We start from the raw sequence: 26906 nt of genomic DNA on the forward strand, positions 1-26906 counted from the left end.
CAATCGGAGCATGGTATTCCGTACCATGTGACCATGTGATAATTTTTACTATTGTATGGCATTATTCTATGACGTCACAGAATAAAAATGGCTGCGTGAAGTTGCATTTCTGTGCATACATTATCCAAATTTCTGCCTTATGAGAAGGATATACCTTTTTTCTCTCAAAATTAACCCCCTCTGTGTGGAATCGTTGCCTATCAATTGTATTTTAAACGTCTGTTCCTTTTTCTCATCGTTGGAGGACAGAAAGCCCAGACCACCGCTTTCTACCAAGGAGACTCAACAGGACAAAAGAACAGCAACACAGTAAATTATGATATTGGACTTTAATAACGATTACAAAATTACAGCAAGGCATCGTTATGTATGTTAGACTTAATAGTTTTGAATGAAGAAATCAAATTTGGTTATAAAGGATTCGCAAAGCAGAGACATAAATATTACAGATCCCGCTGCACTACTGCAAATGGGATACAATGAAATCTTTGTCCTATGAAGAACAGTTAACATGCATTTAAAGTTCTCTTACAAAATTTCTTATACAGTGCGACTAATTTTTCGGTTTTCTAACCTCTGCTTACAACACCAGTCTTATTATAATAAACTTTTACCCATATGCAAAAAGGGTGGTTCACTTTTTTCCTGACTGGTTTTGCCAGCTCTTCTTCTCAGCAATATGGCTTTTTGAACCTCAAAATGAATTATATTTATGTTCTATTTACATCTGTTTCAATTCTTATCAGTATCTTCTGGAGGTACACCAATCAACATTTTTTGCAACTTGACCATCAAATGCAAAAATAACCAAAATTGCACAAACACAGCCACTGGGTTTATCCCAAATCCTGGCCAATACCCCTCCACTGAAAAACCCGAAATATTTGTGAAAACATTGCTGCCCCGCAATTTTTTTAAATGGCGGAAAACAACCAAACAGTCCCGGCCTAAAGTAGCACCTCTCAATTTGAATCAATCACATTAGGCCGTGTCAATATCTATGAACACCAGGACCAAATGACGAAAATGCAAATCCGTGTGAAGTCGGAGATAAGTTGCATGATCATTCTAGTCAGTCCTATATTCAGGAGATCACATTATCATCTTCCAATTGTATACCTGTGTGATTATACAGCTGTTAAGATGAACACATATTATATCAGATGATAATGATCATATAAGAGAAAATAATTCAAAGCAGCAACTTCACAGCACATTGAGCACATTGACATCTTCCTATTGTATACATGTGTGATTATACAGCTGTTAAGATGAACACATATTATATCAGATGATAATGATCATACATATTATATCAGATGATAATGATCATATAAGAGAAAATAATTCAAAGCAGCAACTTCACAGCACATTGAGCACATTATCATCTTCCTATTGTATACATGTGTGATTATACAGCTGCTAAGATGAACACATATTATATCAGATGATAATGATCATATAAGAGAAAATAATTCAAAAAGTTCACAGCACATTGAGCACATTGACTGAAATACAAGCTTATAATTGCAAGCAAAACAATAACATCAGCCTACTGTGACATAGAAGAATAGAGTACAATATGGTGTCAGACTCAATCAAAAATACACAATCACACCAACAGAGTTAAGTTCAGCATAATGAGGGAACACAAAAAAAGTCCTCCACCAATGGGGAGAATCACAATCAAATTCATTTGACACAGAACGACTTCTTATACATGAGAAATTCTAATGATGCTGTCTGGAATATTATATTTGAGAACGTGCCAAAAATCTGGCAGTACAAACTGCTCAATCAAGGCCCAATTAGTGGCTGAACAGGTCAGGACTGAGTAGTTTGTTCTGACATGTCAGCAATCATTTTCTCACAGTCTATAAGTACGTGAAAACAAAAAGCATGGCAATATGGCATTTTTTTCCAACAGTTTATAATTTTGGATACTATAACACTTTGACACTCAAGAGACTAAGCTGAGAAGTTCGTGAAGTAGACCTCTCTCCAACAATCTGAGAGGGGTCAAAGTCAAGTTCTGTATTGTTAGTGTCAAAGGCACTGTATTCATTGACAGTTTGAACAATTGAAATTGCCAAGTTTCACCTCCAAAATAAAAAATTCAACATCTAACACTGAACTATCACTTGACTTTGACCTCACCCGTTCCATCAGCTAAGCATTTTCTCAACTTTCACAGGATTGATATCTATCAATCACATAAATTGGATACTTTCCATAATGATCCAATATCTCTTTTTGTTCCTGTGTGATTCTGAGTGCAACACTCGAATTAAGTCAATGGATTTAGAATGCAATGAAAGAACGAATCTAATGTCGTCTGTTTTTTTCTTCCTTGCGCTGCACCTTGATGGCCTCCGTCCAGACGGCCACAGCATGTTTGACCTTGACCTCTTTGGGGAAGACGCCGTTCGTCAATGCCAGAATCTCTGTGCCGTCTTTCGAGCTGATGTATACGGTCATCACATCGGCAAGGCTGAAAAGGAACACACGTATCACTCAGTTACAATTTCACGATTACTCACCTTTGTCACCGTCCACGGCAAAACTAGTCACAGCCTAGGAGACAGCTGGTACCCCTTCTACAGCCTCATTTTGAGGATCATTGACAAAGAGGAATAGAGATTTCTTGAAGCACTGATAAAAAAGTTTTTGCTGAATAACCTTGTTGGTAAAATGAAGAATATCACCTTCTCGGGGATTCCCAACAGAAAAACCTACATCAGAGCCTGCACAATTGTCGATACTCACATGTACTCGGTATTGTCCTGGAAATCTTCATCATTGGGTGTTCGTTGGAGGTTGATGTTCAGTAGAATGCACTCGTAGAGTTCCGACACAAACCTGTCAATGTTCAGGTGCTGCAAGGCTTGTTCGATGGCGAAGGTGGCCTCGCCTTCTAATGGTTCATGATAATCCTCGGAGACGTCTTCAAATGCATCCTGGTTGAACGGAAATAAACAAGATTACGCGGTGCCCAGAAGCAAGGTGGAGAGCAGCTTCGAATGTTTAGTAAACCTACGAAACAACTAAATTTGGCCGAGAATTTAAGGCATATTCTGTTTGGATGAGTTTCAGGGTAGCCAGTCTCTGAAACAATTTGAACTCTAGTTGCACTTCAGGATATCAGGGTCCAGATTGTTCAAGTTCGGATGCACAGATAGAGAAATGACTACAATTCTTCGGCATCCAAAGTCTTGAAACAGTTAATTTTGGACAAATGCTACTCTTTTTGCAGTAACAATCATCCAACCTAAGGAGCGTTTTGATGGACAGCATTCTAACAAATGGTGCCTTACCTGGTTGAAGTACTTGAGCTGTTTGGATCGCTCCATGGTGAGTAAGAGCCACAAGGACTGGACATGCATCAGTGAACAATGCTGCTGGATCTGTAATGGAGGAGATTGGTAGAATATGACCGATTAATAAGGAAGGCTTCGGTTGGGTGTAGTAGTTAGACGAATCTGCTGGGGGTGAAGTCGCACCGTGCCAATTCAGCGCTCATTGACAAGGTCGGTTTTCAAACCCGAAAACAACAAAGGAGGCAAAATTACGATTGCGAAACCATAAGACTTGCAGCTTGTGCTATTGGATAGTGGTCAAGAGGTCCGCAGTTTGAGCCCCACAGTCGGTGTGAGGTGCTAGGCAGGTCCCTTTGTCTGATTTGCCTTTCCTGAATCACGTGTTTATGTAAATAGGTACCAGTCAGAAATGCTCAGGTGCCAGTCCCGCTACTGATTTAACAGCTGCGGTCTGCTGAAAACTTTCAGGATATACCGAGGGAAAGTTTCAAGTCAGATCTTTTTTAACTTTAAACTTTATTTGAAGACTTCTGAAAACAAGAGCAAGAGGTTAAACAGACCTGCGGTGAGAGAATCTCCTTGTCCATTTCAAGCGTATTGTGCATGAACGTGACAAGCTTAGTTTCAGGTTCGAGCTTGATGTCGCGTAGCCAGGCGATCGTGATGTCCAGGCTGGCAATCGTTTCACAGAGATCTTGGAAGACGCGGTTCTCTCGCAGAATCTCCGCCTTGACTGCATGACTCATTGGCTCCTGAAAATATTTGGAAAGATGTTATTGGGAAGGTGATTTGATGGGTTGTTATGGAGAACATCATATTGAAAGGCTTTGAAATAGGCAAAAGGTTTAAACTGGCAAGAATGTGGAGAGCCTCAGCCTGCTGCAAACTGTCCAGATGCCTTTTGTTATACAGAACTTCAGATAGATATCAACCTTGACTATACTTCTGACAGGCAAAGCTTGACTAACCAACCACTGAGAATACAGAGACTTTACACAAGGCCTCATGGCACATCCATCGAAAGGAAGTTCTGGAGATCAGAGCAGAGAGGAATTTTGGAGGTCTGGTTCATTAGCAGAGCCAGCCATGAATCCGAGACATCTCTTACCTGGCTTATGGTGTCTCTCAACGCACCAAATATGACCCTCGCGTTTCGATACTCGGTCTTGAACACCATGGGTGCCACATCGAACACAAGCTTGGGCTTGCCACGTAGCAGTCTCTCCTCCAGCTCGCGCTCCAGGCGAACGAAGTCGTAACTGATGACAGTGCCCTTGCCGACCTCGAGGGAGTAGTTACAGTGGGCGAGGACCATGGGGAGGAGGTCCTTCTCAGGGTCGTAGTAGATCAGGTGAGCGGCTGTAGCTTCTGTCACACCAAACTTGGGGAGCTCTCTGGAGCTGGAATGAGAAGATTGCATTGGTATAGATTCATTGCTTCTGATACACTCCCAATCAGTTTCAGCATGATGCTCTCGACATTTAAACTAAAGGATCTCCAAGCAGAACTACATTTACTAACAAAAGAAAAGTCAAAAGAAAGGTTTCGGCCCCACCGATGATGCGGCAGGTTGGTTAGCTGCCAGTTGAATATAGGGAACAGACTGCCTCCTCACCAGGGGCCTGGCATTATTGATCTGAGTTTGGAAGTAAAGAGTGCTTCATAAGCCTATTCTGTCTGGCCCATGACGTACGGGCGACACCACAATAAACAAACTTCAACTTTACTTTGTCCATGTTTTAACCTACTCTTTGTTTCTGTGTCGACAATACGCCATGATGAAGTCGTTCTGTCTCCTGGTGAGGTACTCGACCAGCATCATGGAGCACAGACCCAGGCCCCTGGAGCTTGGAATCAGCATGGCGATGGGGGTGTTGGGGTTGACCGTCATGTTACACATCTCTTCAGGGAGGGTGTAGCCACTTGCACCTGAAAGAGAAGAAATGGTTAAACTTTTGAGTGATGAAAAGGGGTGTAATCTCTCGGGGGGGGGGCAATATCACACTTTTTGAAATTTTTAAGGCCAACATCATGGTCAAAAGCACGTTTTTGTTTGACTTCTGGGGGACCTTTTTTCCTCGAACAATGCCTCAAAATCTGAGGGTTTTCTCTGAACAGTTTTATGGTGTCTGTGATAGTGGTCCATTTGAGGGAATGGAATACTTGTAATCATTGGATTGGTCATTATCACAAACTGACCATGTACCAGTAATCAGATATAACACTTACTGTAATTGACAAGCTTATCTTTGACATTCTTCCAAACACTGGTGAAGACTTCCAAGAGATGTAGCCATTCACCTCGCTGTTGTTCTGCAACGGATTGGAGTAACCTTGTTAAGAAATCTGTTTTGAAACACAACTGGCTGAGTCAGTGGACCCTCCCCACGAGGACACCACTCTTAGCAGTACACCATCTTCTTAGGGACAGTGATTTTGGTCCGAAATGGATCCACTCTGTGTGATTTGACCTCAGCTCTGTTATCAGGACACCTCTCTATTAAGGACAGCACTTGTCAGAAAATTGAAATATGTTTTCATTTTATCAAAGTTTCTCAAGTAGAAAAATATGACTTACGAGTGAGTGAGTGGAGCAGTTCCTTGATCGTTATGGTCCTGGCCTCAGCCTGGGTGATACGACGCTGGTAATGCTGGATTAACAGCTGCTGGAGCCGGATGATGTCAGGTAACCGTGACAACAGACGCAGGTGGGGTTCCTTGAAGAAAAAGATTTGCAAATAATCATTTTCATCCGAGTAAAGTTTAAACAATCCACTGAACAAAATCATTCGGCCGAAGAACTGATGGACAGAAACCTTACACCCAAAACCACACTTATAGATATCAGCATTGAGCAGGCCCAGCCTTCTCAGGTGTTGGTTGATGCAGAAATGTCCAAGACTCAGTCAGAAAATGGCCACATCCGTTTCCCTCTCCAGCCAGCTGATATCGTCTGCCTTGGTTGTACCCATTATTACTTGCCACCACTGGGTGTTAGTTTTCCTCTTGAATCTTTCATTGAAACAGATAAGTTACTTTGACCTCTTGAGTCAAACTGCATGAATCTTTAGCCGATATTTACCTCACGAATGAACAGCTTCAGGGTCTCAGCAGGGCATTTATCGCCCGCATGCTCATTCATCAGTTGTGTCAGGTGCTCCACCGTGACACGGCTGCGGAACTGCCACATCAGATGACAGTCATGGATCTGGCTGATATCAACCTGGTCCCCGAGGCTGATTACCTCGTGTACGATCTTGATCAGCGGGTTGTTACCTGAAACGGGGTTGAACGGCTCTCAATCAAAGTGTTACCTAGTTGTTGGAACATTTCTTCCGACAGTAAAGTTACAATGCAAAATCAGCCAAGTTAACACCTCCAGCCCTATGTAACACTGTGCTAATATGCACTCCCACCCAAAAATAAACACAGGGAAGAAAAGGGCTCTACAAAGTGGTTATTTTAATGCCTTACAACACCTCATCCATGCCGTATAGTGTTCTTCTGAAGAAGAAATGCCTTCAAAGAATGACTAGGACTACTCACTCAAACGTTCGTCATTCACCAGCGCGGCGTTTGCTCTGTTCAGGATGGCATCTAAATCCTGAAAATGAAGGCATACTGAAAATTATAGGATCTTATACATATACACTTCATGTGACAAGTTTGGAATAAACTGCCACTGGTGGGCACTTAGGGAATAGAAACGAGTTAAAGTTTTGGTTCAGAAAGGGCAGGGGGGCAGCAGTTGGCACAAAGAATCCCCCTCCCCCAACCTTGATGAAGAACTTGGTGAAATCTTTTACGAATAAAGTTTTAAGGAAAGACCTTGGGAACCATCTCTAAACTGGCCCAGAATTGGATGGCGGGCCCGAGTGGATGCCTTGCGTGCTGTTTTTCGGTACTGAGGAGGCCTTAGTAAGTAAGTTAGGACTGTCACTGATCTTCCACACCCCACGCATCTAGACTAGAGAGACCTCCTTCTGCCCTCGTATCACGACTCACTTACATTTAGAAGTGGGTTGACATAGGCCTCGGTGAAAGCTTTCTCCCAGGCAGCACGTGCCTCTTTAGTGGTTAGATCAGCGTTGACGTGCGCATCACCTACAAGAAGAAAACCAATTCAGAACAACTTCTGCGTAATTTTTGCAAACATGAACCCAAATGGAACTATAAAAGCCCCAATTTGCTTCCTTCAGCTCTCCCAGTGGTGCAGCATTGCTGTGGGAAACAAAACGGCCGACCTCTGGTGTGTCTTTGATATTTTCGATATTACGGCAGTCATGATGTCAACATAAACGGCACTGACCTCACTCCCTGGCGAAGTTTGGCCACTTCACCGCAACTCTGGTCAGTATGGAAATGAGAGAATTGAAAGCTGCCAATGACAGCACAGAATTTTTAGGTCTGGTGGAGTGAAATTCGGTTGTAACCTTAACCTCAGCCTCAACCCTGATCATCTCAAATGGTGTTATTTTACCAGATTTCTTATCAGGGGATATTCCATAAACCTTGTTGAAGTTATCTCTCCAACCCAGGACTTAACCCTAGATGCAAGAGGTGTCAATTAAAAACTCCTCCAACACTAACTGTTCTTATTCTCCATGAATGTTTCAATCAGGATGGTCACGAGCGTCAGACAGTCGTCGGGGGACTTGTTGATGGCTCGGCCAAGGACTTGGATGTCGTGGCGGATGTGATCAAGGAGGAATCTTCGCACCTGGTCAGCTGGGATCGGTGGCTGGATGAGTGCAGTGACACCCTGTAGTGAAGATGCAATCGAAAATTTGGTGCCGAGAGCAACAACTTCAACATCTTGTCAATTATCCTGTTTGTTGTGTGTAATACTGACACAATCGTAAGCGAATTAAAAAACTGGAAAATTTGGTGCCGATGGAAATAAATCTGGCAAAATATTTGCCATTTATTAAGTGTTCCTAACACAATCTGGCAATTCTACCATCTGGTCATTCTTATGCTAGTATTTGATTTGACAAGGGGATGGGGCATCGGGAGCAAGCCCCCTCCCCCAATATTTGGGAAAGTATTCTGAATTTAACCAGGAATTTTGGTAAATGCACCATAAATACCCTCTGGGTACCTGCTTTTCTCAACGGTGCTCTCCCTTTTCTGATTCCTTGATTCACCCAATTCCACCCAGGTTCAAAGCATCACGTAGTTCATAAAACGAAATAAACACCAAGTATCTATAAAATATAGTCCAAACATCTCACCGGCAGGTCACTCTTGGTCCCAATGTGCATGGAGAGATGCAACAGCAGACGGACGATAGTCGTGGCAGCTGGAGACATGCTTCTCTCCGGGATGGGGGTGAGGTTCGTCATATCAGCGACGTTAAGGACATAACCCTTCTGGGTGTTGTCCCTGAAATATTCAAAGCGTCAGTTTGAGATGGAGGTTTGCAAAGTCATATCATTACGTATCAATTTGAGTTTATTGTGGATAATTGCAAACCAAATATGTCATTGAAGTACCATATTATGCATCCACTTAGCATTTGAAAATGATCTACTTTCTAGTATGTCTTCCTTGATTCGAGGTCGGACTTCTCAGAAATGGTCCAGATTCTCCAAAGTAAAAGTGAGAACCAACGCAAATCCTCTGAAAAGTTTGAGGCTGTGACTTCAAATGACATATTATCACCGACGTGCATATTATTGCAATTGACGTCACTCCCAATGAATATTTTGGGTGATAATATTTCATCATTACTCATTCTGGTTGATACTATACCTATGATCAATTTTGGCGTTGCCTTCCTTCAGCTGGTAACCAATGCCACCGATATCCGAACCACACCAACATTTTGCTCGTTCAACTGGGCGACCACACTATGAAAAAGATGGAAGCAAACTAGGTAAGAAGCAGACTTGTCTAATAGCTTACCTATGATCCAGTTTGACATTGCCGGCTGACAGATGGTGTCCTTGACCTCCAATATCTGACCCACACCAGCATCGACCGGTATAATACGGACGACCACACTGTCAAAAAAATCAAAGAAAAGACATTTTCATCCCAAGCACCATCTTTATCTGAATATTTTTCATGCAAATTCGCGCATAACTTTACAAGCTTGAGGGTTTTTTGGCAGAGAAAAGCTTTTTTTGAGCAGACGTTTATAACTAACATGTTGTAATTCGCAACGACACTGAACAACAATAAATTTTTTGGTAAAAGGGTTAATATTGTAAAGCCAGAAATATCTGTGGCAACTTTGATGGCACAGTAGTGCAAAATGTGTACTCCACAGTTTCAACAGAAAGGCTTCTGGTTTTCAGCTCTCAAATAGTTATAAACCACTTGAGACAGAACACTTGTACAGTACTAAGTACTGTATAAGAACATACATTTCATTTCATTTACTGCTGCGACAAAAAATTCTGCTGACCTTAAATTTAGCATACAGTAGCTTCTATGCATATTACTTACATTTCCGATGACGTACGGGTGACCTCGACTACAGGAGTAGAAGACAGGATTTTCATCGCCAGCACCTCTCCTGGCCGCAAGCAGAGCCGCACGAGTTTCCTCCAGATGATCATGAGGCATCACCGGCAGAAACGCATCTTTCATCCTCCCGGCCTGGGAGGCCATGACCTTGAAGGGCTTGAGGAGGGGTGTCTCCTTCAAGGACTGCATGACCAGTGTCGTCTGCACCAAGAGATCCCACACATCCTTTGTCATTTTGTCGGCTTCCACTGGTTCAGGGCCTATTTTGTTTGATTTGACCTTTTCGAGGGTATCAACCACTGCTTGCTGGAAAGTGAGAGGGAAAAATCACGAAATGGTACCCAAGACTCGAAATTACCTATCCTTTTTCTGACTTTTAAAGATGAAAACCAACTGATTTTTACTTCCTTTTTTGGGGGAAGTTTATAGAAAAGCATGCTGATTTAAGACATATCAACACAAATTAAGACTAAGAAGGTGTCTGATGACATGACGACTTTGATGGATTGAGGCTGGGCATTTTCCCGATGTTGGAAGAAGACGTACCTTGTTGTTCATGAATGCCTGGTTCATACACACATTCTGTATGTTGTCGATGGTCTGAGACAAAGAAAAGGAGAAATGATAACTCAAACATCATCCTTTATTGATGCAAACATTAAGAAATTGCCCAATATCATGCGAGATATATTCACCAAATGATCTGCTAAACTTCTAGAGCCATTCATATTCAAACCTTTAAAGTTACAATACATAACCAATCTTTTGTAGGAACCTGATACCAGGCTTGGTAACATCGAATAACATTAACATTAGTTCGAGCAAAACCTCACCCATCTTGTCAGCAAAACCTCACCCATCTTGTCAGCAAAACCTCACCCATCTTGTCAGCAAAACCTCACCCATCTTGTCAGCAAAACCTCACCCATCTTGTCAGCAAAACCTCACCCATCTTGTCAGCAAAACCTCACCCATCTTGTCAGCAAAACCTCACCCATCTTGTCAGCAAAACCTCACCCATCTTGTCAGCAAAACCTCACCCATCTTGTCAGCAAAACCTCACCCATCTTGTCAGCAAAACCTCACCCATCTTGTCAGCAAAACCTCACCCATCTTGTCAGCAAAACCTCACCCATCTTGTCAGCAAAACCTCACCCATCTTGCCAGCAAAACCTCACCCATCTTGTCAGCAAAACCTCACCCATCTTGTCAGCAAAACCTCACCCATCTTGTCAGCAAAACCTCACCCATCTTGTCAGCAAAACCTCACCCACCTGAAAAAACCCTGTAAAAGACATACCTGATCTGTAACCCTTTGGGCAACATTCGGTTCAAACAAGTTGCGCGTGTAGACCTCACGATGCAGGGCCAACAGACAGGAGACCTCCTTAACCTGCTTGTTGCCATTCAATCCCTGTAACAACCGAAATTCAAGAAACAATGCAAAAGAAGAAGTAGAGGTTTAGCTTTAACAACTAACCACATTTACTCAAAAGTAGGTAATAATAATATCAATATCAATAATGATATTGAGTTCCTATACAGTGCTTCTCCATGTTTCCCTGTTCAAAGCGCTTTTGGGATATCATATTATTACCCTGGTCTCCACAGAAATCAATCAGGGGTTTCAAGGAGCAACCAGAAGGTGCTCACTTGAAGTCGACCAGTAGGGGAACCAAGCAGTGACTCGGCTGGGAGTCGAACCAAGGGTAATTTTCACTTCTGACGTTTCTGCAAGAGACCTTCTTAAAGTATTCTAATGAGAAGAAGAACAACGTACTTGACATTTCCCCCTAAAATCCTCGACTGAGCCCCCTAAAATGACAGCAGCCACCTCGTCGCGTACGGTCTTGTACTGTGCACCAAAGAGGATGAACCTATCAACCCCGTTATCCTCTCTGCCCCGAGCTTCATCGGGCATCACCCAGGCCAGATGGCGGCGCTGCGAGATGGTGTCCAAGCTCTCCATCCCATAATTTCTGCAGAGCTGCTTCACGAGAAACAACCTCGGCCACTTTGAATTGCTCGATTCCGAGAGTCGCTGGGCCACATCCCACAGTCGTCTGGCAGCGTGCATGTCATGATTCTCCTCTTTCAATATATGAATCCTGTTCATCATTTCGGCAGCCACGCTCATTCCGAATCTGGTCTTGGCGATTGCTTCGACCTTTCTAATGTCGAGGGCATTGGTGCCAATGTCTTTTTCAGCCGCGTGCATGCATCTTGTGGCAAACTCGACCCTGGTCTTCAAGGCATTCCCAGGCTGCAAGCCACAGTGGCTGTGATAAGAATCCTGAAATCAGGCAAAAATGTAAATATAATGAAGTTTGCACTTTCCCAAGACAAGGTGAAGAATGAAAATTGAAGCCTTATGCGCCCTCTGGCCTCTAGGCACGAAGAGGACTAAGTAAGTAAGTATTCTCCTGTTGACGAAGTTCTACTTGGAAATTAACGAAAAAGGGAAGAAGAATGACTACCCTACTGGGAAATGTACAGAGCTTCTCCGGTCTAAGAGGAGGAATACACTAAATAAGTAACCAAGTAAGTAACACGACCTTCAACAACCGAGCAATGAATACAAATTTCACCGAGATTATGATAAACAGACTCACCTCGAAGCAGCGAGCACAGAGGAGAGACAACTCGACGATATGTCCCGGTTCTTTCAGTAGACGCTGAGAACGCTCAAAGAAGTACTGGAGGTGATCACAGACGTCATCCGAGCTGTATCGGAGTAACAGCTGTAACAGGAGCGATCGTAGCACAGGGGATGCGTCAATGCACTCGTCGTAAACAGTCAACTCCTTAGTACGTGAACGCATCCCGACACGTTTGTCCCCACGGGGCTCGTGGATGACGTACGACATGAGGATTTCGATGACTTCCTGGGTTGGCGGTTTGTCTTCGGCAAAACACAGCTGGGAGACGAGGTCCATGAAGAACTCGTTGCAGGCGCAGATATATCTGTTGTAGGATTCGTCACCCTTCCTGAAAAGTTTGAGAGAAACACTGCAAAGGTAAATTTGGGAAGCCAAACATTGCTGTGTTTAGCGTCTGCTGAGTTCCATAGCACATCTGCAAGGTTTTATGATTGAGTACTTGGAGGGCAAAATAACGCCAGTGAGACCAGTATGATAGAGCTCGGCTTTTTAACTTTGAGGGCAGGGAACCAAGGAGAGCGGCCTAAACCCTGAAAGCATTCCGGCCGAAAATCACCAAGCTAGTGGTATTATCAATAAGCACAAGACGAAAAGTAGAAACGCTCAATGGAAGTCAATCTTGTTACAAAACCGGGCAAACATAAGATTAACCTAGGTGTCAACCTACCTATTTGCTCCTCTCTCAGGAGCTGTGAAGTCTTCAGGTATAACTGCCTTACATTTGAGGCATTCTCTATTGTCAACTTCCATTTGGTCCCGGAAACATGTTCGACAGATGTCGTGTTTGCAGGGGAGTACCATAGGGTCCTTCATCGGCTCCTCACAAGCGATACATTTCGAGTTGCTCCTGGAGGAAAAAGGACGGAAGGAATATGAGGCAACTAACGACAAAATGAATGCTAGTTAAAGGGCAAATATTCCATAAAACGAGCACAAGACATTTCGTTTAAGAGACATACTTGTAGATTTTCTTGACTGTGTTGAACTTGCACGATCTCAAGAACTCGGCTACCTTCGTCAGTGACTTTGGCGTACGGAAGTTCACCTCTTTTCCGAGGAACTGAAATATTGAAATATAAACTAGTCACCAGAAAGTCAAATTAGAATGCTGTGAAATGGAGACCGTGAAATAATCATCAAATTTCAAATACAGATAAACTTCATGCATCTACACAATGATATTTCAAATTCCGGACCAGACCTGTGCATGAGTGGAAATAATCGCTTGTAGTGTGTTTTCCCTTTAAACACTGTCGCTGCAAAAGTGGCACAGATACATTTCCAAACTGCAAATGTTAAGGTGAATGAAGCTTACCATCCAGAGTGGCCTGATGGAATCGACACGCCCCGCCTCTTCCTTGATGTGGGGAGGACAGACGTGGTCTATGAACAGCTGAACCACGCAAATACGCATCCATAAAGGCCTACAGAGGAAAAGACAAAATTCCGATCATCAATTTCACAATGGTAAATAAGGTAAATAAGTCCAAAGCGTCACGATGCAAGCCTCCTGAAACAAAATACTGGTCCAATGATATCATGACGCAACTTTGGTCACACTCTCTAGTTTGAGATCAAATCTATGAACTATCTAGTTCAGAAGGCCTACCTGTACTTTTGCATGTACTGCTGGCTGATTGGACCAATTGTATATTTAGAATGCAGGATTCTGTCAATCACAGGTTTGAATTTCTTGACGGTTTCGCTCCATTCTTGGCGGCCTTTGAGCGAGTTGAGTTTCTCATCCAACGAACTGATGTAGTCGACCATCTTTACAAGAATGTTCACATCAAGTGTCTGAAAAGAGGCAGATCATTGATCAGTGGAGCACAGGAAACTCATTCAATGCCAAGGGGCTGGAGGTTCTTGTGACTATTGGACCAATAATCTGTTGGACCAATAATCCAAACATTGTAATTTCAACAATGGACACATCACATTGCTTGTGGCCTTGGACAACTCCCTTATTGGCCTTGTTGTGTCCTTTGAATGAGACATAAACCCAGGTGTTTGATCCTTGGCAAGCAAAAGACTCCTTCTGAGTAGCTTGGGACGTAATTCTTCTGGGTCAAAGATGTAGTCATTAGGATCGTTTACAAAGGACCAAAACAAACCAGACCAGATCATATCGCCAACCGCGTCATGATTGACGTAGGTCTTGTAACGACGTAAGTATGTACACTCATGGTCAAAAGTTTATGGACACCAGTTTTTGCAGATTTTCTCAAAAACGGCTTATCCTATTGAACCCAAATTTTCACCAATGGTGGAGAATCTTCTTGGCTATCGAATGACGTGATAGTTGATATCAGGACCAATTGCATAACAAAGTTATTACATAATTCGATAGCCAAGAAGATTCTCCACCATTGGTGAAAATTTGGGTAAAAAAGGATTAGCCGTTTTTGAGAAAATGTGCAAAATCTGGTGTCCATAAACTTTTGACCATGATTGTACATCCAACCAGACCAGATCACATTCGTGCGTGCCTACATCAGTCTAGACCAACCCAGATCATCTAGATGGGTTTGGTTCATCCAAACGGCCCTATTGGGACATTACACCTTACATCATAATGCAGCTAATAGCTACATGTATTACTCAGATTGACACACGGGATCGACAGAAACCTACCATCTCGGTTCGGGTTGTATTCAGTTCATGACCCGGCTCCTTCTTCAGCCAAGCAACACATTCCTTCCAGACGACGCACGCCTGAATGAAGTGCTCGAAGCGCTCATGGAACTTCATGAATGTCAGATGAAGCTTTGGAATCGTCAGCTGTCCATAGAGGTCGTTACCTTCTGTGTCAATGTCGCGGCGAGTCTCGCGGAAGGCGGCCTTCAACGTTTTTGTTAGGATCTGAAGATTTCATCAAATGAATCAAATATCAATTCAATAATGTTTAGGTGTTTTAGCAGACGGTACGTGACAGTGGTGAAAATGATAAACAAAAATAGCCTTATACTACCACCAGAAATGTGTACATGTATTGTGGTTTCATTTCGGCTATGATAAAAAAACTCCCTCAACTATTTTCGGTGAGCCAGCTAGGAAATTAGTCGATAATCGACATTGTGTTCAGAACTGTGACCCCCTTTGGGCCAACCTACCTCCTGCATCCCCTCCTGGCCACAACGCACACTCATGTGGATGAAGTCGGATATGTAGAGATCCACCATCTCATCATACACTGTCTCTGGTTTATCATTCAAGAAGTCCTTGAAGAACATTCCGATAGCACTGTCGCTGAACAACCTCTGACAGGTCTTTTCAAGGCCTTCCTCTGAAAAAGTCCACAATATATCAGGAGTTAGATGGCCTGTGCTTCTTAAGGAATTGTCCATTACTTTACAATATCATTCTAATGTCACACAGTGTGGAACTTGCCTTAGCGGACACCTCTCTACTAAGGACACCCTCTCTATTAAGAAAACCATAGTTGGTCCCTACTTGGGTATTTCTATAGAATTCGACATCTGTCATTAGGACACCTCTCAATCAAGGACAGCATTTGTCAATCCCAAGAGTGTCCTTAGTAGAGAGGTTCTACTAAACTTAGCTGAGATATTGCGTTATGTTCTCCACATGTGTGTATGAGTATGGGCTATCTATATTCACATAAATGACATTCGTCCCCTGCAAAATCATAGGAATGAAACACACCCAGTACGCTCCAAGAATGATGCCCCAACAATTGGAATATCTACCTTTCATCGTCTTTGCAGTCTGGATGATTATTTCCATCTGCGCATAGACCTCCCACGAAAACGGAAACTGTGGCTGGAATGGCTGACGTCCGGCGGCCGTCTGCTGTGCGATCATCTCCGTCAGTTCTGCACGTGACTTCGGCGACAGGAGCAACTTTTCGTATGACAGTGGCGTCACATGAACATCTGTGAGCATCTTTAGCCACAGGGTGCAGATCCACTTATCGCGTGCGGTCCTCTGTCGCTGCAGGATATCCAGGTTACTGTTGGTGTCGAGGTACGCTATAAGACCAGCCAGAGTTGGCATGATTTTCCCTTCAATTATCATATGTATGGCTCGGCTGAAAAATAAGGTCAAGAAGTTGTCCCGTGCTAACTAAGAAATGAAATTGACAAGCCACAGGCCACAGTCAGAGCCATCAGAAGGTCCTGATCTTGATTCCCATCAAGACCAGATTCGAATTCACCTATATTTAAGAAATCTTCTACAGTAATATTATATCAACACTGGCATCCAAGTACCAGTCAAGAAGGGGGGGTTGATGCAATGGGAAATGTATTCCAAATATTTGGAATGTTAAACATGTATTCCCAATTTTCAGCATACATTTGAAAACTGCTTGCGTTAGAATAAGGTCTCAAATCTTCATTATTTACCTGAATGTTCCCGCTCTGTTGATATTCTCGGGGGCAGCGGCGTCCTTACTCAGCCAATCTTGGGCCAAGCTTTGGGTCATGACAGCATTCTCCTTCTCTGTGAGCAGCTGAGCGATACGGATCCTCAGAGCACCCATCAATGTGACACCTAGGTGAGAGACAGATACTGTCATATGCCAAATTTTCCGAGTCGGGGGCGTTTTATTCTTATGGATTTTGCGAATAACCAAGATTTGTAAAAAAATATTCTTCACACACAGACACAGTCAGGCAATTGACTCTTATAGTTGACACTTTGCATTTTTTTCTAGGGCCACAATTCAACACTTATTCCCCTGGCCTTGAATTCAACCGTCAGGAATTCACCACATTTTCTTGTGGGTTACAGGGTTTAAATTGACCTCTGCCCCATATCGGTAAAAATGCTCACCATGTTGTCTTGACAGTTCCTTTGACAGGATCTGCAGACGTCTTGTCGGCCTGTCTGCCGCGACGGTGTCTGGATCTTTTATCATCGCAGCTGACCCTTGTAGACAGGCGTGTATTAAACCGTCGACATCGAGAACTTCTTGGGTCCTGTCAAAGACCCGAGTTGGTGGTGGGCCTGGACACTGAAACATAAGGACAGAATGCATATCATTACACACAAGAGCTGGTTGTAATCAGATAATGCACGTATACCTACACTTTCCATCTTGCAAGTGCAAGGCCGACTGTGGTTTTGAAGATGGCATTTTTGACTTGTTCTGAAAACAAGTTGGTACATCAAACGATTTGGTTTTAGCAAAGATGGTCCAACGAATGCAAACGCCAACTGAGGAGGACCTTGTTTTAATGTCTCAAGCTGTGAAATAATCTTACCTAAAATCTGTATGCAGTTGGAAACTCGGGAGGACATTGGGCCAATGAACCAAGCTGGCACGACACCACCACAAACTATGAATATCGCAGAGAAATCAAGCTTACCGGTACGGACATGCCTCCATCCTCCTCTGGCGTGCCAGCACAGCCTTCAACCACCTGTGCTCTCCCAATCGACATCTCCATAACCCGTCTCAACTCATCTGCGGACGGCTCGCGAGGTAGTTTATCAAGACCCAGGAGTTTGATCTGCTCCATGTCAAGGGAGGTTTCTGACACCTCCATTGGCATTGGGGTGCTGGTGCCAGGCGGCAGAGAGGACTGTAACAAATACAAACCAATCAATAGATGCAACTTTTGTTACCAGCTCCTTTCTGTATAAGTCCACTGAAGAGAATCAATCCCGCTTCTTTTATCAGACGACTGATGGATTGCCACAGACAGCAATGTTTAGGTTAAGTATTATTCAGGTATGGGGTTCTTAATCTGAACTTTACCTCAGTTTCCATCTCAGTCTCCTGGCGTTCACCCATCTCTTGTCTGGGCATGGCAAGTCTCTCCACCGCATCGTGGATCAGACTGCTGATCGATTGTTGTTTCATGTTGATGACAGACGGCTGGGTCCCCGCTGGGGGTCGGAGGTCATCCAAGTGCACCGAGTGCCACTTTCCACCCTACAATGCAGAATGTAAACTATAAACCGTGACATGTTTGAGGAGCTAAAATTTGGCCATTTTCATTTGGCAGTGAACTACAGCCTGGTCTACACTAACCGTGACATGTTTGAGGAGCTAAAATTTGGCCATTTTCATTTGGCAGTGAACTACAGCCTGGTCTACATTAGCCAACTTCTCTTAACATCGGTTTGCTTCTGCTTGGGTCAGACGTCCATCATATGAATAAATGATGGGCTCCAGGTGGAAACAACCATGTGTCGCACTTAAAAACTGACAATAATTTCGGACTTGAAACACCTCTTTTAGATAGTGGTTTTCTAGTAGGATTGTTCTCACCTGGAATCCGACAAACGAGCCAGCTACGACTCTCGGCATTTGAACGATAAAGACGAAATGGGCGCGTCCCTGCATGGTCGGCTTGACCTCGTTGTACTCCTCCATGATCTGGTAACGCGCACACGCGATCAGATTACTGTTCTGGTCACCAGAGTCGCACTGAAGCAACATCACACGCTCGTCATTTTCTTGCTTGAAGAACTCCCTAGAATGACACCACAGACTTTGTCAACTACATGCATCATAAAATAACACACTATACAGATGACTATTTGTTCAAAAGTTTTAAAACAGAACTTGAATTTGAAAGCTTCCAATTGTGTAAATATGTACTCATAACACCTAAAAAGGGTCGACAATAGTTACCTTAATTCCCTTGAGAACTGTTGCTTGGTGTCCATGGCCTGTAGGGCAAGCAGACGGCAGTGGGGGATCTTCAAGAATGCGCCCAAAGCTTTGGCATCCTTCTTGGCCAGAAGATGGGATCGCGATGTCACCTGTAATCAAAGATGTTTTAAAAATCACTAAAACATGATTCTTCAACCAACAGTTAACTAAATCCAAATAGGTTTGGCTTGGTTTAATCTCGTCCAAAGTTTCCATAACCACAAGCAAAGTTCAAAAATCAATGTTATTCAAATGATAAAGTCATTTCCTGATGAAGTGTGAAGCTGGGAGCTACAATCTACTCACTGTCAGTTCACATATGTAAGACCAAAAGCCCACGGCTTCTTTTAGTCCACACAAACGTTAGACCAAATGCCTATGACTAGTTTGTTCGGAGGTGCCACTGGTGGGTGTTTGGAAGAATCGGACCATTCACATTCTGTTGAGTTAGTCCAGTTTTATCCAGCACTTGCACACACGTACAACAGAAAAGATCCCGGCCGGCTGGAGCTCACCCTCGACTCAAGTCAATAACCGTACCATGTCACAGGTAGTGTAAACCAATTTCACTCACCTCCAAGAAAACATCCTCCTCCGCTTTATATTCCTTCAGGAGATACCTGACATGATCCTGGAGGCTCCGGTGCTTGTTGTCCTTGAAGTACTTCTCAACCAGTTCCGTCTCTTCTGCTATAAGGCTGGTGTTCTTGAGCCTCAAGACGGAGTCCGGGGTGGCACACGCCAGGAGGATGTCCTTACACCTGGTGTAAACCTGTGAAAAAAACTTGGCGGGTCAGCATACCAATATCGACAGTTACTTTCCCTGAATGGGCCAATTTTTTATATCAGTTTTTAAAACACTTCGTAAAGATTTCCTGTTGAACATTGCCAGGTTTTTCCAAACTTTCCAAGGATTTCTCCGGCTGTTTCAATCAAAGCACACAGAGAACCCACAACTGTCCAGTAACTTGGGCCTTGAGGATCCGAGCCAAACAGACGTCACTTCAGCTTGATTGACGTCGCTAGACGTCAGGACGTCACAGACTAGCTAAGGCCATGACGATTCGATGACTAAGTTAAGACGTAAAAAATTTCATTCAAAGTCTACGCACTTTTCTTGCCCATCCAGGGGTATCAGAAGGAGTTCCCAGGGCTTTGGTGATCTGCAGGACGATTGACGCGGCTGTGTCGGCATGGAAGCCACAGAATACATCACCGGGATTCAGCTGCTTTTGAACCCTGGAACCAAAACAATTTTAGTCATGAATAAACTTGTTAACAAGAGAACTCAAATATTTGACAAGTGCTGTCAGTAAAAATAAACATTGGCGCTTCACGAATATTGTAACTGAAGATAACTGAGATAAATATTGAAAGCTGACAGTACCCTGGACCTCAATACAATTTTGTGTTATTGCAAACCACAATAATACTATTGAAGCTCATGTAATAAGATATTTCTATAAGGTTCTCTGCGTTTTCTCGAGTCTTTTCACATGTACCTATATGTACTTTTAAAAGCCCCCCCCCACTCCCTGGTGATAAAATGATCAACTTGCTCTCACCTTGAACCAAACATCACTGGCTGTGACCTTGTAACAAAGTCTATCGCCCACTTCTCGACTTTTTTAGCAACTCTGATCTGTGATTGGTCGAGAACAGTCGTCATGGTGAGGAAGTGTTTCTCGAGACGGTTGATGAGGGGAATTGGGAACTTCTCATAGACAACATCCTTCTCTGCAACGACAATGAGCCTGAATCGTTCATCCACCCGACACTTGACGCGATGGGTTCCAAGTCCCAGATCCACATATCGTTGCCCACCCATGTAGACGTAATATTGGTTGAGAGCATCATAGAGCGACTCGTACAGCGACTCCAGATTCAGCAGCACAACGGTCTTTCCCGTGTCCATGCATTTCTTGATGCGGTTGATGTTACGACACACCTGAAGAGAAACAATAGCCGGGTCAAACATCTTAATTCGTTAAAAGTCTTATAACATTTATGTTCATTTTGGAATTGTGACGTGAAAAAAGGCAACAGAGCATAACCCTTGACAACCACACATGTCAAGACCGGTTCATCCTCACCACCACGGGTGACGTCACAAGGGACATCTGACGCCACACCAATAGGGTGGGGACGTCAAGACGTCAGGACACACCAACGATACTTTTTCTGATCTGACACAACCTCAGTCACAACGGTCTTACCCGTTGAACAAGCAGCATCAAAAACCCGTTCTCATATCAACAGAGCACAACATGTCATCAACATTCAGTCATGCATTTTAATACCACATCATCGTTTCGAATTGCCGCCACAATTTCACTGGAAATAACGTCATGAGGTAGGTAGCAGAATCAGACTTATCTCTTTCTGTGCGTCTCGGGAGATTTCCCAGCCGCACGGAATTGTTATGGGTTTTTTTCAGTCTGGCCACGACAGTTGAAAAATGGATCCAACCACTCACCTGAGTGTATTCTTGATCGCTACGGAAACTGCTGCCGAAGATGACGATGGTGTCCTGCATCTCCAGAAGATGTTGCTGGAGGATTCCTAACGCTGCGTAGTTTTCAGTCAGGATGAGCAGGTAGCGACTCTCTCTGAAATACAAAGAAAACTTTCATTATTCGTATGCCCAGTACTTATTACAATCGGACACTTTCAAACATTTTCTCTGCTACAGACACATCAAATTCTTCCTTCTCTTCATTATTTTGAACAGAAGTACAGTGGAACCTCCCTTAGCGGACACCTCTCTATTAAGGACAACCTCTCTATTAGGGACACTAGTTTTGGTCCCAAATTGTTTGTTTCCATTCAATTCGACCTCTCTAAACAAAACACCTCTCTATTAAGGACAGCATTTGTCAGTTCCACGACAGTCCTTAATGGAGAGGTTGAATTGTACTTAAGATCGAGTAAACCAACCAGATTCATCTTTTTTCTTATTGGAATAAGTCAAGAACAGCACAAAAAACCAAGGGAAATATTCCTCAGAACTTGATACTCATTGGTTGAAACCCTTACCTGTACACTTCGTTTCCAAGAAGACATGCCTCAATCAATCCAGTCGGGTCGCACCTTGGGTCGCCACGACCACGCTGGAACAAGAACATATTCTACAGAGACTGTGCACATGACATCATCAGAGAAAAACTGCCCAGCTTGACGTCAAATGATGTCACTGACCAATGTGGAACTCAATATCATTGTAATATGTTAACACCTTCACGGTGGGTGTTTCACCCCCCAACACCCCTCTTCAAATCCCCAGAGAAAAAAAAGTATTAGAGATTGCTGCATAAGTTCTTTTGAAACAGCTCCTCCAAGAAAAGGTCTTCTTGAATCAATAGAGATATGTTGGCTTCAATGGCAATACAATGTTGTATTCAACTATTCAATTTGTTTTACCTGTTATAGGGCATGATAGCACAATGATAAAATTTGGCTGTTAAAATATCGCACAGTGTATCGACACAGAGATCACCATAATCGTAGAATGTTTCAGAAACTTGATCACTCACCCTCTCATGATGTCCCAGCATGTTGCAATGCTCCGTGAACACTTGCACGGGGTCCGTCTTCTCCAATCCACCGAAATTACGCAGAACAGCATGCTCGAGTTCGTACCATGTGGGTGGTCGGCGGGAATGGTTAGCGAAGGCATACACCATCTTGACGAGACTGTAGAAATCTCGAAGTCCGAAGAATTCCCTGATTTCTAACGCAGAGTTGTAAAGCTGGAGATAGGCTTTGGCCATGTTGGGGATGATGGCCTTGATGTGGGTGAGGACCCTCACATCGGTGGAGCATATACCCCTGGAAGTAAACAATTTATAACATAATCATCTGTGATTAACAGGTCCAGTTTACCATGACCTGGTAAATGGTGAGATCAAGACTTGTCAACCCGATTGAGTAATTTTAAAGATATAAATCCTGCTGACCAGGGGACCAATGACGCCCAATAAAAAGGCTTCGTGGTATTGTTACATTATAAGGTGCAAAACATCAACTAAACCTACTCAGCACTCTTTCTGAGTTCCTCTTCGTCTGGTACGCCACGCTGGACCAGAATGCCCCGGTTCATCTTGGCCGGATCTAGGGCCCAGTTGGAGATGCCGATGAAGGCGACCTTCATGTGGGGCAGAGGCTCATCATCACTGCCGCATGTCCCATCCTCAAGCAGGGGGTGCAGAGTCTGCAAACATCAAAAGGAGATAGGTGAATCAATCGCTCAATCAGATTCAACTGGTCAAATGCGCAGGTTGCCCCAGCAGTAGCAGTGCTCCGGGACACGATGATGATGATGACATGATGATTCAAAACTGCCCACTCACCTTCAGAGGCATCCTTGGAGAGTCTTCAGCAAGACCAACCTCGTCCAACACCACGACTGAGACGAACTGATCGAGGTTCTTGTCCTTTTGGAACCGGGCACACTGCCTGAACGTACCCTTGATACCGTCAGGGGTCGCCAGGGGAGAGCATTGGAACGACACCATGTGGACCTGAAATGGAATTTGAAAGAGTTTGCCGAGAAAATATATTAAAGCTAAGATTGCCAAAACTGTCATGCTATGCTATTGGTGCAAATCAAAAGGCCAAAGAGAGCACATAGACAGACGTACATCTCCATCTTAGTTGTCAGCTTCTGAAGGTTTTTATTTTAACTTTCTGCACTATTAATCGGAGGCTTCTTTCTACTGTTGTCACACACCACATCTGCAGATCAGGAACAAGAGAATTTGACCAAGTTTGTCTGAAAATTGGCTAATCAGTGACGAAACAAACTCTACCTGTTTCAATGCTTTGAATAAAGGTGTCCTCGCAGTCTCTCCCTGCATTGCATCAGTCACAATGAGTTTTGCCAGCGATTTGGATGAGCCAGGCTTGCCGACCAAGAAGAGCGGTATGCGTAGCTCGATACAGACGACCATCATGAAGAGGTTCTCTTTCAGTGCCTGGTTGGGGGCGATGTTTGGCTCCGAGATTTTCACTTGCTCCAGGAACACATCTTGACATCTGTAGAACGAAATGAAGCCAATTCAATAAAACTGTACAACCCTCTCATTCCAAACAATGACAACATCAAGTAAGGCTATATCAATGTAATTGTTCGTTTAAGGGACTTACAGACTTTTTACATGACCTACCTTGTGATTTCATTCCGCAGTGTTTCCGATCCATTAGGTAACACACACGGCTGCTTGAAAAACTTAGCAATGTGATCTCTGTACTCGACCCTAGTCTTTTCCTGTAAGCACGCGTGGTAGCAGACGCCAAGAGCAAGGATCAATGACCGCGTCACGTCATCACGATGTTCTTCATCTTCTTCCGTCTGATGAAAAATAAATTCTTGAGATGAGCCGAGGCCGGAAAGTATTGAAGAGAGGTGTAACTTTTTTTTGGTTGTTTATCATATTTAAGTGTTTCCTCACAATATACACCTAGAGAGACCATGACTTCAAACAGAGAGAACATGTCAATCTATCTTTCAGCTTTCCCTAACAATGGCTGATATTTATAAGACTAGTAAATGCTTTTACTTTAAACTTCATGTACATTTACACTAGCCATCTCTGAAGAAAACTGTAGTAAAAGCATTTACTAGTCTTTATAAATATTAGCCAATGAGGGCAAACACTCAAAAATGTTACACCAGCAGCTCTATAACCATGTTCGGTGATCTGTAATGTAATGTAGGAAGGGACTGGAGAACTCAGAGGAGACCAAACTGTCGGGGAGAGCAGGCACTTCAAACTTGGCTTCAGCGAAGTGAACTGAGGAATTTCTCAATGAGTTTCTTGTTGCGAAATAGTCCCTCTTTCTTCTGCTTGGGGATAATAAACTCGCGGCAATTGGATTGAATAAACCGTCTGACCAAGTTCATTACCTCTTCTTCTTCTTCATCTTTGTCTTCCGTATTCCCCGCCTCATCTTCATCCATCAGCTTGTAGAGGCGTCTGCGCTGGCTGTAGAACCATGACATCACATCCATCGACCGCTCGACATCTCGCAGACTCACAAAGCTACACTCATTCTGAAGAGGGGAAAACAATAAACAGTTGAAATTCTAGATTCTAGATCACTTTTCAGCGTATCAGCAAACCTGTCAGAAGCGCAGCCAACATCATAACCCTAGCTAAGTGAATGCTACAAAAATCACATAAGAGCTTTTCTTTTTTAAAGGAGAAGCTCATGTAACGAGTCAGGTACGTCAAGGCAACCTCAATGGGGAATCATAGATAGGAATCTTGTGTGACCATGAATTTATATCAGACCAAGGGAATAATAGTATAACTTGGAGAGGGAGTCCAGATAGCGATACAACCATATATACGCAATGAAAGTTGCTAACATCTTCATGATGTAGACGTTTATTTACACTATATACATATTCCACGATCGATTTCGGTTCGCTCGAACCCTCATCAGGCGGTATACAAGACTGAATGGATTGCATAATGTATAATAGTATGTATGTCACCAGTCTATGGTTCTCATTCAGTCTTGTATACCGCCTGATGAGGGTTCGAGCGAACCGAAATCGATCGTGGAATATGTATATAGTGTAAATAAACGTCTACATCATGAAGATAAGCAACTTTCATTGCGTAGCCAACATCATAATCCTAGTTAAGTGAATGCTACAAAAATCACATAAGAGCTTTTCTTTTTTAAAGGAGAAGCTCATGTAACGAGTCAGGTACGTCAAGGCAACCTCAATGGGGAATCATAGATAGGGATCTTGTGTGACCATGAATTTATATCAGACCAAGGGAAGTTGTACATTAATCAACCGCCTACCTTCTGTTGTCTCATGAAGTCCTGTGAGGCAGCCAAAATGTCTGTGATGATCGCATTCAGTCCGGGGTAATTTGGTAGCTGGCCATGCTGCAAAAGGAATAACAAATTCAACGCCAAAATATCGGTTTCTACAACATTTGCCAGAGTCACAGGCATTTACGCATGCTATGAAAGCCAGCAATACTTGCTACCAGCCTTATGGTGTCATGATGCAATTATGGTTCATGCATGATGCAAAATATGATGGCATGTAACATCACTGCCTTGAAAGAGGCCACAGAAAGCAGTACAGATGCTGTGGGATGTCTTGAAGTAAATCACTTGTACACAGTAACCCTCTCATCAAACTTCGTCAATTCAACATACTAATGGTACTCTAGGGTACCTTCAAGGTGCTTAAAGAAGACTTGTGGTCCATCTCAAGTTTCCATTTCAAGCAACCGAACTACAAGAAATTGAATCCAATATATGCCCTACACTTACCTCGATGTATCTCTGTACAATCTGTCTAATGTACATCTTCTCCACCTCATCACTGAGCTGTCCAAAGTCCCAGACCAGAGGCAGCATGCTCTGCGGCAGAGGTTGCACCCGGTACACCAGCTGCCTCATGGGAACGCGGCCGAGTTTGTCAGCCGTCTTGTCGGCTTTGACGTTGTAACCGAGACCTGCTTGTTCAAGGTTGTGAATCATCTCTTGTGAATGCCTAGAAAAAGTACATCGAAACATAGTCAGGCAAATGTTATCTGATATGTTTGAGTTCGTGAAGGAATTCAATTAATGGGAAATTGACAACCAATCAGTGGCAAAGACCACCAGTAGGAGCTCACCTTGTCAGCATAAGACATCAATTTTGAAACTCTAAGCAGCAGCTGTGTCTCCTTTTAATTCCACCATAGCTAAATTTCCAAATATGTGCATCTCAAAATGAACACAAGAGATAACTTAGATATTTGGTTGGAGATGCATCCCATAATAAAAAGAGCTCTCTCCCAAAAACAACAAAAC

At 43.3% G+C, this 26906-nt stretch overlaps 1 protein-coding gene across 2 annotated transcripts in view; it reads right to left on the minus strand.

The window, feature by feature from the left end:
- Positions 1–43: 43 nt before the first annotated feature.
- The window catches only part of LOC135496125 (E3 ubiquitin-protein ligase rnf213-alpha-like), a 52848-nt gene continuing 25985 nt past the window's right edge, over positions 44–26906 (minus strand). The window contains exons 39-83 of one of the 2 annotated variants that reach the window (XM_064785262.1): positions 26382–26604; positions 25899–25985; positions 24985–25131; positions 24245–24429; positions 23888–24113; positions 23429–23599; positions 23114–23289; positions 22613–22907; positions 22116–22189; positions 21556–21688; positions 20645–21027; positions 20192–20318; positions 19654–19851; positions 19059–19189; positions 18693–18897; positions 18177–18353; positions 17785–18000; positions 17249–17429; positions 16819–16966; positions 16162–16502; positions 15565–15737; positions 15086–15313; positions 14061–14248; positions 13767–13875; positions 13411–13511; positions 13119–13298; positions 12404–12779; positions 11572–12084; positions 11092–11205; positions 10338–10391; positions 9771–10097; positions 9072–9169; positions 8552–8702; positions 7908–8079; positions 7327–7421; positions 6864–6921; positions 6400–6593; positions 5896–6034; positions 5547–5630; positions 5066–5246; positions 4426–4717; positions 3878–4069; positions 3315–3404; positions 2767–2957; positions 44–2491 (exon numbers count right to left, since the gene is read on the minus strand). In XM_064785262.1, coding sequence (XP_064641332.1) covers positions 2326–2491; positions 2767–2957; positions 3315–3404; positions 3878–4069; positions 4426–4717; positions 5066–5246; positions 5547–5630; positions 5896–6034; positions 6400–6593; positions 6864–6921; positions 7327–7421; positions 7908–8079; positions 8552–8702; positions 9072–9169; positions 9771–10097; positions 10338–10391; positions 11092–11205; positions 11572–12084; positions 12404–12779; positions 13119–13298; positions 13411–13511; positions 13767–13875; positions 14061–14248; positions 15086–15313; positions 15565–15737; positions 16162–16502; positions 16819–16966; positions 17249–17429; positions 17785–18000; positions 18177–18353; positions 18693–18897; positions 19059–19189; positions 19654–19851; positions 20192–20318; positions 20645–21027; positions 21556–21688; positions 22116–22189; positions 22613–22907; positions 23114–23289; positions 23429–23599; positions 23888–24113; positions 24245–24429; positions 24985–25131; positions 25899–25985; positions 26382–26604 — 8290 coding nt within the window. In that variant the 3' untranslated portion in view covers positions 44–2325. Of the gene's footprint in view, positions 2492–2766; positions 2958–3314; positions 3405–3877; positions 4070–4425; positions 4718–5065; positions 5247–5546; positions 5631–5895; positions 6035–6399; positions 6594–6863; positions 6922–7326; positions 7422–7907; positions 8080–8551; positions 8703–9071; positions 9170–9224; positions 9323–9770; positions 10098–10337; positions 10392–11091; positions 11206–11571; positions 12085–12403; positions 12780–13118; positions 13299–13410; positions 13512–13766; positions 13876–14060; positions 14249–15085; positions 15314–15564; positions 15738–16161; positions 16503–16818; positions 16967–17248; positions 17430–17784; positions 18001–18176; positions 18354–18692; positions 18898–19058; positions 19190–19653; positions 19852–20191; positions 20319–20644; positions 21028–21555; positions 21689–22115; positions 22190–22612; positions 22908–23113; positions 23290–23428; positions 23600–23887; positions 24114–24244; positions 24430–24984; positions 25132–25898; positions 25986–26381; positions 26605–26906 lie in introns of both variants that reach the window. The other variant, XM_064785263.1, reaches the window with a different exon arrangement.

This window comes from Lineus longissimus, chromosome 11 (genome assembly GCF_910592395.1).
Source record: "Lineus longissimus chromosome 11, tnLinLong1.2, whole genome shotgun sequence".
Taxonomy (NCBI): domain Eukaryota; kingdom Metazoa; phylum Nemertea; class Pilidiophora; order Heteronemertea; family Lineidae; genus Lineus; species Lineus longissimus.